Source organism: Lontra canadensis, unplaced genomic scaffold, assembly GCF_010015895.1.
Source record: "Lontra canadensis isolate GAN:19392208 unplaced genomic scaffold, GSC_riverotter_1.0 scaffold10, whole genome shotgun sequence".
Classification (NCBI taxonomy): domain Eukaryota; kingdom Metazoa; phylum Chordata; class Mammalia; order Carnivora; family Mustelidae; genus Lontra; species Lontra canadensis.
This window is the reverse complement of record NW_022631004.1, coordinates 16864633-16877078: the sequence shown is the minus strand read 5'-3', so window position 1 is coordinate 16877078 and position 12446 is coordinate 16864633. Positions and strand designations below refer to the sequence as shown.

The window sequence follows — 12446 nt, the reverse complement described above, 5'->3', positions numbered from 1 at the left end:
AAAGAGGTATGGGAAAGCTTACAGAACTTCCAGATACAAAGCACACTCCCTGTGGCATTGAGGTAGGCAGGAGAATGAGGGAGTGCTCTTGGTGAGGCCCCTTCTCAGCTGAGGGCCTCCTGTCTCCTGGACTTCTGTTAGAAGTCTCCGGGTTGATGATATGCCCCCTTGGGGCTCCCTCTCTCTACCTGAATCCGGCTTGGCCTCCAAAAGCAGGATGACTTTGCCTGGAAACACACACAGAGCCAGGCACACTTTGGTTACAAGACCCCAAAGGCAGCAGTGGCAATGGAGAGATGAGATGAGAGATGGGTATGAGATTGGTGCAGTACACAGCGGCCCATCTGTAATAAACAAGGACATGGGGCAGATGACAGAGGTGGGCAGAGCAGGTCGCTGGTATGGGAAGAGACAGTGAGTGGCAATATCTTTTCTGCCCTGATCCTGGAGGCCACAGTCTCTTGTCAGTTACATGGCTGTGATAAGCCAACTATACAGGATTTGTGTCCCTATCACCATGAGACATGATGCTGTAGGGGAAAGAGTGCAGAAACAAGAGTCCAGACACCTGAACTCTAGTCCCAATTCTCTCACTCACTTTTGTGTGAACTTGAGGTGGGTACTTGATCCCCTTGACTCTTGAACCCCTTGAAAAATGGGAATAGCTAACCTTGCTTCATCAACTCCAGGTTAGAGTGGGAGAAAGACCTGACACTAGCTGGCAACACCCCCACCTAACAGAGAGGGAGAGCTGGGCCCTAGAGATAGAAGGGATGTGAGCAAGGTCACACAGCAGACCAGAAGCAGAGCTGGGTTCAGAGGCAGGTCTCTGGCTTCGGGCAGTACTGAGTCCCCTGCCTCAGTCTAAGTGATGTAGGTTCTCACAAAAGGAAGAGTTTTGCATAGGTCCTAGGCAGCTCTAGGTCTTCTAGCAGAGAGACTGGCATGTGCATAACAGACTGTGGGCTGTCAGTCCTGTTGTACAAACTGCAGAATGGAAACAGAATCCTAGGTCCTATTCCCACTCTAGCTGGAGAACCACTGTGTTAGCTGGAATTCCTTCCTGGTGTCTGGTGTCACCCTCACTCTTATCCACTTAAACCTACTGGTGGTGGTTCTATCTTTAACGTCTAAACTCAGCCTTAGTTAACAAGTGATGTTTGCCTGCCCATGCAACACAAATTCTGTGCTCAGCAGAGTAAGACAGCTTTCTTCCACCACGCAGGAAAAATCCATTTGGGTTGGATTTTCATGGGGTAGAAGATAGAGGAAGACAGAAGAGGAAATCTGAGGACTGTTGTTTTATTTCTTTTAATTGCTAGAAACCTCTGATCTACTGGGTGCTGAGCACATCACATTATACTTCCAAAATTGTCAACGGCTTTTCCTCAGTCAGTGTCTTCAATCAATGGACACCAATGGCTTTCTACTTCTTCTTTGCTTTTGCTTTCTTTCCTTTGTTTGCTTTATTGAACTTAAGAGATTCATCTTGCCCTTGCTGGCCAGTGATTGCAAGTGGGGAAGGAATAGGAGCATTGAGGTTCAAAGTTTTCTTCTGAAGTTTCAGATCCAAAATGTCAAAAGTTATTTGTATCTCATACTGCAGCAGCTCCTTCAGGCATTCGATCTGTATGTGAATGGCCTCACTGATGAGATTTTCTAACTCCTGGAAGAAACGGAACATGGCTGGTGATCAGGGTCCTAGGAAAGGCTGAGGCCATCTGCAGATACAGTCCCTCCACAGGATCCAATGCTGAACACATCAACTCCTTTTTCTGTATTCTAGAACTTTCCATTTCTCCCACCAGCTCTCTTGGCCACCATTCTCCACCCTACTCTGTGCTCTGAGAGTCAGAGTTATAAAGGCTGTCTCAACTGGCTACCTTACCCCTCTGGTTTTAGGCTGAATTCAGCCAATGGGAGGCGCTGGTAGGAAATCCGAGGCTGGAAAGAGAATGAAGTCTCTCGCTTCCCTCCCAGTCTGCTGTGGGTTGGCCCTGACTCTGATCCTCTCCTTACACTACACCTCCTGTCCCATAGCCCTCTCCCATAGCTCTCTTTTTGGACTTTCTTTCCTTCTCGCTTCAGGACTACTATAGCAATAAACCTATTTGAGTGGGTCCTTTATTACTAATATTGTTCTGGGTCTATAGGCCAGTCCCATATTCCCATATCTTCTGATCAATGCATGTTCCATTTGGATACTATCCCCCTTCCCTACCCTCCTGCCCTCATCTCATTTTTACATCTTGAAGTTCTAGTAGCAGGCTTCATCAGAAGGGACAGGGCAAGTTGCTCAGAGAGTGGGCCTGTCCCTCAACCAGCCAGTCATGGAAAGAATAGAAACTCAGCCACCATCTGCCATGTTAAACAGGAGACACTATCTGTCATCTCAATCAGGACTATGGCATCATGGAATCCTGGAGACATGGACCATGTAACTGTGTTTCTCCAAATTCCCTGTTTGAACAACCAAACTGTAGAGGAGAATTTGTGCTTGTCTGGAGGGGACATACTTGGAGTATCTGATTGCCTAGAAGATATTTCTTTGCGATCTCATATTTTAACTTAAAAATTCATGTAAAATCTGACATTTGCCCTGTACTATCTCCTTGATTGTTTTTACATAAAAATAATATTCTTCCCCTAAGTCTGTGGGAAGGATCATGCTCCAAGAAGATGTATCATGTTTATCCTATGGTCTCCAGCTCAGGCACAAGACTAAAGGTACACAGTGGAGGGGACTCTAGTCCATGAGCTCTATCAGGCAGGGACCAACAGCAAAGTAATGAGGGCTGGCAAGGGAAGCTGGGAGGGGCAAAGAAGGACAACTGTGTGAACAAGAAGAAGCAAGAGTGGGAGGGAAGGCAGCCCCTCACATTTCTGGCCTTGTCCACATGTTCTAGAGTAAGGTCCCCCAGAGCGGGTGGAGACAAGCTGTTGCTTAGGTTCTGCTGTGTTCTTGTTTGCTGGACATCTTAATGCTCTAAGATTGCATGGCAGCCTGATGTGTTATTTCTCTGGAAGACTTGACTTAACCTTAGAAGAGTATCATTTATTCTGTTGTGCTAATTTCTCTTTAAAGATTTTCCCCATATTTTATATATATTTAAGGGAATATTTCATAGGGCCATTCACTCTTTGGCTGATGATTTAGAGACCTTTTGAAATATATAGGCTCTGGGACTCTCTACCTCCACCTCAGCCCCAATCTCCCCAACACATGTACACAATTGTGTATACACATACGAGGACAATTGTCTGTGTTTACAGATGATGTGACAGTGATGATATAAGTTCCTGTGTCTAGATTAAAAAATGAATTTGGACTCTTCCAGACCCTTAAGAAGTTGGTGGCCCTGGGGCCATGCTAGTTACCATTAGTAAAGAGCTGATCATTGAGCCTCTGGCTCCTGGAGCCTCAGTGGTCTTAAGAGTGGTCAACAAAGGAGCCCAATTTCTTAGATCCATGCCAGACTCTTCTAGGTTCTCTCTGACCCCCTAGTCCCACCCCTTTGCCTCTCTCAGCATATCACCCACTTGGGCTATCCCCAGTGGCCCTTCCTGTATCATCTTCCCCCACTACGAGGCCTCAAAGGATGAAGGGCACTGAGAGAATCTGTGGTGATTCAGAGCCTAGGGTCTTCTTTAGTGGAATCTGTCACTGATGAATGTTGCAGTGGAAAGAACTTGGACTTTGGGGTCAGCCAAGCCTTAGCCTAAATGTAAACTCTACCCCTTGCTAGCTTGGTGACCCTGGATGAGTCCATTAAATTCCCTGAGCTCCACTCCTCTCATTACTAAAATGGGTACATGAATTACATCTCACAGAGATTGTTTCATGAAACATGCACACAAAACCTGTGGCCCATGTTCAGTGACTGTCTGTCCCCTTCTGCCCCATCCCATGTGTGCAGACAATGGGGTCCTCTCTGTGAGTCTGACTCCAGCCACCATGTTTTCTTGGTAGGAATGGGCATTTGTGTGTGACAGGTGAACATCTTTCCATCTCACAGGCACAGCCTTACCTCTCTCTTCAGAACCCGACTGGGCTGCTCAGGTACCGCGGAGAACGTTCTCTGTAGCTTATGCTCTTGCTCCAGGTGCAACGCCTCCTTTAGGAGCAACATATTCGTGCGTTTCTGCACCTCAGCCATATTGAGTTCTGCCATCTGCTGCTCAAGCTGCCAGATGTCCCTGTCCATGCCCTCAGCCAGAGGGAGGGGATGGGGTGGCGCACACATTTCCAGGTGTGTGACGGTCAGGTTGACCTCCTGGTCCTGGCCCAGTACATACTGGTAGAGTTTGTAGTGTCGGATAAAAGTGTTGTGGAAGTAGTCACAGAGGGCCAGCAGGTGGGTGGTGTTGAACTGCCCCTGGTAATCTCTCAGCTTGTTCCCCAGAATTGTCACAGCCTCAGTGATGGAGCAACCTGCAAGCACAGAGAGGCCAGGCATTAAGTGTGAACAGAGGTAGAGCTGCATTGATAGCTCAGTACCCAGACCCTATGAACGTAGAGCCCACATCCTACCAGCTATTCTATATTACCATTTATTAGCTCTTAAAAACTATGGAGTGTATCACATTTTCCCTTTTATCTTGGCTTCTAGGAAGCTCAGTGCCTATTTTATGTAGTAATTTATATTTATCTCATTTTATATGGTTATCTCACTCTTTACCTATATTTTGACTTTTAACTCTCATTTTAAAGGTTTACTTCAGCTGTGCTTTATATTGTTTCCACTTCAAAGCACTCAGAAAGGAGATGAGGGTGTAAGAAAGGGATTCTGGTAAGAGTGGAGCATGAGATGACAAGACACAGATGTCCAGGCAATCATTATGCTGTAGATGTGTGTCACAGAGTTGGGCAAATATTGTTTCTACCATGCAAAATTCTGCTCTGGAGTTACACCATGGGCAATGCTTTTCCTGAGCAAACCTCTTCTCCCATCTCCTCCCATTCACTCCTTTTTCTCACAACTCCATCAAAAGCTTGGGGTAGTGTTGTGGTTAAGGAGGTAGGACTCTTTGCAGCATATGATTGGATCTTAACACAGAGGGTGGTTCAGTAAATGGTCATTGCTAAGTGAGATGTAAGACCTGGTGAACAGACATTAGGCAGAGAAAAAGTCAAGACAAGGGAGAGAGAAAGAGCATGCCCTGGTGTAAGCATACCTGGGTCCTCACACAGATGCCTTCCCTGAAGTGCTCTGTAAACTCAGTCAAGTGTCTCTTGTTCCCTGATTCAGTGTCTATGTACGACATATGGACATATGTCTATGGGAGCTTGGGCCAACTGACCACCAAGTCACATGCTTTTGGGGATTCCACAGTTTTATCCACTGAAGATAGAGACCAAGTGTTGGATGCAGGGAGCCTGGCTTTACTCCTGGAGTGGAGGTCCAACGTGTGTAGATCCCTTTCCTTGTCTTTCCTGTGTGAGCTCCCCATGGGGCCCTGGCAGAGTCTCTCACCTTTCCAGCCAGAGGTCTCCATGTTCTTTTAGGAGGGGCAGTCTCAGTCTTGTCCACGTGGTTTTTGTAAAGTCCTCCTCACCCCACCCCCACTGTATGTTCATTTTGGCTCCTCACTCTTGGCTCTGTATGAGAATATTTACTTTAAATCTACCCAGAATACTGAGATAGTAAGGCATCGCTGTTTTAGAAAAATAGTAGTAGATAAAGCACTACTCCACTTTGAGCCTCTTTAGAATGTGCTGGGAAGTGTTACTTGGATGTAGACTTCAGTCTCCTGCAAATGGGATGAAGAGGGACCTCTCCACTGTGCAGAATTGAAGGTTGTCGGGCTGTGTTTTCCCCTTCTTTCAAGGCAAATAAGCAGGTTCAGAGGCCCAAGAGAGTGCTTCTGTTTCAGAGTGGTATAGAGGGAAGGTATGGAGGCCTGAGACAGCTCTGTCACTTTCTAGCTATAACACTTGGGTCTTCATTCCCACAGATATAAAATGGGATAATTATATTTAGTTGATAGGATTGTTATGAGAATCAAATGGGAAGATATGTCCAAGTGCCTTGCACAAAGCCTGCTACATGGTAGTAATTAATAAATGCTGTAGGAAAGGAAGAGTTTGTTTCTGCCCTCTGGGAAAAGTCTCTTCTAACCACATCTATATTTCCTTCCTTCTATCTCTCCATCTATTCATCCACCCACCCATCCATCCATCAATCTGTCCATCCATCCATCCATCATCCATTCATCCATCCATTTGTCCATCCATCCATCCATCCATCCACTCATCCACCCACGCACCTACACATCCATCCAAGATTAATTTGTCAACAGTTACTGAGTGCCTATTAATACTAAGCACTATGCTAGGTCTGGCAGTACTATGACAAGACACATTCCTTGCCTTCAAAGTGCTCACAGGAGAGACACATAAGTAAATGTTACATGTATAAAGAGAAACAGAATCAGATGAAGAGGAATGTTCAGCTGAGGACAGGGATTCCCCCCAGAGAAGATAATGCATGAGGTACACCTCAGAGACTTAGTGAGACTGAGCCAGTAAAGATAGTGAGAGAGGCACTTCATGGGTACAGCTGAGTGAGAGCACTGGGGCAAGAAGCTGCATGGCATGGGTGGAGAATAAGACTGGGTTTGTTGTTGTTGGCACTTAGAGATGGAGGCAGCATATGGCAAGCACTGAGTGGAGAAGTAGGTGGGAAACAGATGGGAGGGCCTTGGAGGCTACATTCAGAATCCAGATATTTGCACTGTAGGCGGTGCAGGGTCAGCACAGTGTTGTAGGCAGGTTGTACACATGGCTATGGTTGCCTTGAATTAAATCGCATTGATGGTCATGTGGTGCTGGTGCATGGTGTGGCCCAGTCCAGGTGAGAGTTACTGTGGCCTGAGAATGCCAGGTTAGCAGGTATGGGCAGGAGAAGATTTGAGTGGCAGGACTGATGGGTCAGATGTGGAATGTGGTAGCAACCTGCACAACTCCCACGTGCTTACTCTGGGACAGTTGGAGGGTGGCAGGGCCACCAATAGAATATGTTATAGGTGAGACATTTACCTCTGACATGACCTCTGCCCTCAGAGAGCTTCCAGTTTGTAGAAAAGGGGACAATTACACAAATGCTTAGCCCCTAGCACAGGACTTTGTGCACAGTAGAAGCCAATGAGTATCTAGCAAGTAAATGGACAAATTCTGATGCTAAGTGCGGTGACAGAACTGTTCATTTAACCACCCAGCAAGTATTAGGGGCCTTCCATGTGTCAAGAGCTCATCTGGCTTCCAGAGAGGCAATGAAGGCCTAGGGAGGAAACACACAGAGTATAACCCTGCTCAGAGCTACACAGGTTGGCTGCGCACAGAATAGGAAGTGACTTTGTCAGGGAAGGTGGGGAGCAATTCTCTGAGGAGGTGATGAAAGAGATGAGATGAGCAGTGTCAGAGGAGTTACTTGGCAAAGAGAGGTAGGAAAGAGTGAAGCAAGCAGGGATAACATTGTGTACAAAGGCCCTGTGGTTGAAGAAAGCATGGCCTATTTGAGGAACTAAAAGGCTGGGGATGAGGGGTTGGCAGGCTAGAAGGCAGCTGGTAAAAGATGAGGTTGGATTCTAGATGATGTTGGGACATGGGCAATGGCCTGGAGGTGCTGGGCCTCCAGGGAGGAGGCCCTGTGATGGAGACATAATATTCCTCCCCTGTGGGAGGAATTTGGTCTTCAGTCCTTAATAGAGGTATTGTTAAAACAGTGCCCCTTCCACAACATGATCAGATCATGATCCTCCTCCTTCTCCCTCTCCCTCGGCTCCTGCCTGGCATACTGGCTTTTCCCTATTTTTCCACCATACTCTGTATACCCTTGTGCCAGGCCTTGGCCTAGGATGCCCTTTCTGGCTGTGGACATACTCCTCACTCCCAGGATGCCAGCTTCCCACAGACCCCTCCTGGGCCACTCCATCCCCACCCCATTTTCCCTATAAACTAGTTATTTACTGTATGAAGCAAAAGTGAAAGAGCTGAGATGCCCTTCAACAGACAAATGGATAAAGAAGATGTGGCCCATATATACAGTGGAATATTATGCAGCCCTCAGAAAGGATGAATACCCAGCTTTTGCATCTATTTGGATGGGACTTGGCGGAGATAATACTGAGTGAAATAAGTCAGGCAGAGAAAGTCAATTGTCATATGGTTTCACTTACTTGTGAAACATAAGGAATAGCATGGAGGACATTAGGAGAAGGAAGGGAAAAATGAAGGGGGGAGATTAGAGGGGAAGATGAACCATGAGAGACTGTAGACTCTGAGAAACAAACTGAGGGTTTTAGAGGGGAGAGAGGTGGGGGGATGTGTTGGCCCAGTGATGTTAAGGAGGGAACGTATTGCATGGAGCACTGGGTGTTATGTGTAAAACAATGAGTCTTGGAACACTACATCAAAATCTAATGAATTGTTGGAGAGGATGTGGAGAAAGGGGAACCCTCTTACACTGTTGGTGTGAATGTAAGTTGGTGCAGCCACTTTGGAAAACAGTGTGGAGATTCCTTAAAAAATTAAATAAAGAGCTACCCCATGACCCTGCAATTGCACTACTGGGTATTTACCCCAAAGATATAGATGTAGTGAAAAGAAGAGCCATATGTACCCCAATGTTCATAGCAGCAATGGCCACAGTCACCAAACTGTGGAAAGAGCCAAGATGTCTTTCAATAGACAAATGGATAAAGAAGATATGGTCCATATATGCAATGGAATATTATGTCTCCATCAGAAAAGATGAATACCCAACTTTTGTATCAACATGGACGGGACTGGAGGAGATAATACTGAGTGAAATAATTCAAGCAGAAAGAGTCAATTATCATATGGTTTCACTTGTGGAGTATAAGGAATAACTTGAAGGATGTTAGGAGAAGGAAAGGAAAAGTGAAATGGGGGAAGTTGTAGGGGGAGATGAAGCCAGAGACTGTGGACTCTGAGAAACAAACTGAGGATTTTAGAGGAGAGGAGGGTATGTGGACAGGTAAACCTGGTGGTGGATATTAAGGAGGGCATGTATTGCATGGAACACTGGGTGTTGTGCATAAACGACGAATCTTGGAACACTGAAAAAATAAAATTACATAAAAAAAAGAATGATGTACTGTATGGTGACTAACATAACATAATAAAAAATAAAAAATAAAATAAAATACCCACCAAAAGTTTTAAGTTTACTGAAAATAACTAAAACAATTAATTTTGTAAATTTTTTGTCAAAGAAATGGCACTTTTGCATGGCATTTTAAGATTTGAAGCATTGTTATTATCATTATGTATATATATAAATTGCTTCTTTGAACATGTAATTTGATAATCACAATTTACATAAATAAATAAATTACATTAAAATTACTTAGAAGGTACAGTTGTAATGTTAATTTAGATGTTGACAGCTTTTTATGTTTTATTTAAAAATTTTTTTATTATGTTAGTCACCATAAAATTCTTCATTAGTTTTTGATTCCGTGTTCCAAGTTTTATTGGTTTTAAATTTTTTTTAAAGATTTATTTATTTATTTATTATTAGAGAGAGAGAGAGCATGAGTGGGGAGATAGGGAGGGGCAGATGGCAAGGGAAAGAGAAAATCCCCAAGCAGACTCTCTGCTGCATATGGAGCCAGAAATGGGGCTCAAACCCAACCATGAGATCATGACTTGAGCCAAAATCAAGAGTCAGACACTTAACCAACTGACCCACCCAGGCGCTCCCACCCATTGATACCTTTTAAATTTTGAATTTAATTTAAAAATTTTAGTCACCTTTTAAAATTTTTTTTAATTTTTAAATTAAAATTCAATTAGCCAAGGTTTAGTACACCCCATTAGTTTTTGATATATATAATATTCGGTGACTCATTAGTTTAACTCTAAATTAAATACAAAGAATAAGGTTTATATATATATAAAGCAGATGTACCTACAATATGTAATCAGAATATTTATGATGTTAAAATTTGAAAGGGGTGGATCAATAAGGAGAAATGTCTAAAATGCATCCTCGATATGATCCAGCGACTCCACTTTGGAATATATATCCAAAGAAATGAAATCAGGAACTTGAAGAGCTATCTGTACTCCCTTGTTCATGGCAGCCTTATTCACATTAACCAAGACACTAAGTGTCTGTCGATGGATGAATGGTTAAAGACATTGTGAGATATATAGATATAGAATATATAGAGAGAATTCTATGTCTATAATATATATCTCTATGTAGAATATATATAAAGAATATCTATCTATATACATAGAATATTACTCAATCTTAAAAAAGAAGGAAATCCTGTCATTCCCAGCAACATTGAGGGACCTGGAGGACATTATGCTAATTGAAATAAGCAAGATGCAGAAAGACAAATGCTGCATCATCCCACTTACATGTGAAATCTAAAAAAAGTGAAACAGAGAGTAGAATGATGGTTTCCAAGGACTGAGGGGAGGGGAAAATGGGGAGATGTTGGTCAAGGAGCATAAAGTTCTAGTTATGCAGGATGAATAAGTTCTGGAGATCTTCTGTATGGGATAGTGCCAAGAGCTAGCAATACTGTTTGCATATTTGAAATTAGCCAAGAGAGTAGATCTTAAATATTCTCACTGCACATAAAAGTGGTAACTGTGTGAAATAATTAGCCTGATTGTGGTGATCATTTAAATATTTATAAATATTTTTGTCAGTTATACCTCAATAAGGCTTTCCCACAGAAAATATTCAGAAAATAAATAAAACAGCTTCTAGGGAAATGGATAATGCTTTAGTGTGCTACAGTGTGCAAAAGGCCCTTCTTCTCCATTTTCTGTTTTGATTCTCAGAGCCTCTCACCTGTGTCACAGAGCCCCAGCAGGCCCTGGAACAATGGCCCATGTGTTCCTTGGCCCATCTCCTGTGCTGGGAACTATCTGTCCAGGCAGATGATCCTGGTGACCCCTTCATTCCTGAACTTGTGTCCCAGGTCCTCAGTGGGGAGGGGGGCGCGGGACCAGTTGGAGCCCTGTGTTACATAATCACTTGGAGCTTTCCAAAAATACACACACACACACACACACACACACACCCCACAAACCCCAGACACACACACACACACACACACACACACATACACACATCTCAAAAAAGGAAGTGCTGACCCAAGAGGGCTAGCTTGGAATGGCTGTTCCTCAGTTATGAGCCAGATTGAGCCCAAAAAACTCAGACATTGACATGCAGGCAGTCATGAAATTCTCACCTGGTAAAGGATAAAGCCAAAGCCCCCAGATGCCCCATTCTGCTAAGTGACCTTTACACACGGCACCTGTCTTCAGGACCTCAGTCCTCTCACCTGTCACATGGCCACTAGGTCCCTTCCTGCATAGATATAAGCTTTGGGCTGCTCGGATCCAGTGGCCCTGTCATTCTATTCTTTTTTTTTTTTTTTTTTTTTTTTTTTTGGTTTTGGAGAGGGCATGGAATATGACACAGAATATACAAGTCTCCATTTTTTAAAAACTTTTATTTATTTGACAGAGATCACAAGTAGGCAGAGAGGCAAGCAGAGAGAGGGAGAAGGAAGTGGGCTCCCTGCTGAGCAGAGAGAACCTGATGTGGGGCTTGATCTCAGGACCCTGAGATCATGACCTGAGCCGAAGGCAGAGGCTTTAACCCACTGAGCCACCCAGGTGTCCCATCCATTTTTTTTTTAATAGTACTCATGTACATAACATAATGACATGACAAGAGTTGAAGACTCCCCTAAAAGAAACATGCAAGCAAGTACCCCGGTGGAGGCAAAACCAGGCCCTGCAGTGTGGCAAGGAGGAAGGGGAAACATGAGGAGATGGGGTGGGTGCTTGCATGAGGAAGGCATCTTGATGTAGGATATTGGGGGCCAGGAGTCATGGAGGGCTTCCTACAAAAAGGATACTGGGAGCCCAGCGTGGAAGAATGGTGAGGTTGGCAGGAGACGGTGGGGAAGGGCACTTCTGGAGAAGGGACCACAGGGATAAAGGCCAGACGAAAGTAGGGTACAGCGCAGGCATGTGCATGATCCACATGGCTCAGAGTTTCTGGGAGGAAAAGCTGGAGTCTGGGGGACTTGCCTGGGGGAACAGAAGGGCTTTGTGTCTTCAGTTTGCAAAGGGCAAACTTGTGTATGTCACAGGAAAAAGCTGGACTTCAAAACAGAAGCTGGGCTCCTCAACCAGAATTTGTGGACCCCAAGGATGGGCCACGAGGCTGACTAGCACTTCTAAAATTGCATCCAGAATTTCACATGCATTTCCACCCCTGGGGAGTGTGTGCAAAGAAAGAACCATCACATTTCTGAAAGGAAATGAACTGTGGCTGAGAGCTACAGAGCCACTCAGAGGTCTGAAGACGGGAAGGGAGAGGTCAGCTGGGCATTTCAGAAACGTGGTGGTGATGTGCAGAGGATGGCAGGTACGATCAGTAAAG

At 44.6% G+C, this 12446-nt stretch overlaps 1 protein-coding gene across 1 annotated transcript in view; it reads right to left on the bottom strand.

The window, feature by feature from the left end:
- Window positions 1-1294: 1294 nt before the first annotated feature.
- The window catches only part of CUNH8orf74 (chromosome unknown C8orf74 homolog), a 29385-nt gene continuing 18233 nt past the window's right edge, over window positions 1295-12446 (bottom strand). The window contains exons 3-4 of the mRNA XM_032855918.1: window positions 4029-4432; window positions 1295-1666 (exon numbers count right to left, since the gene is read on the bottom strand). Of these exons, the coding sequence (XP_032711809.1) occupies window positions 1427-1666; window positions 4029-4432 (644 nt within the window). The 3' untranslated portion in view covers window positions 1295-1426. The remainder of the gene's footprint in view (window positions 1667-4028; window positions 4433-12446) is intronic.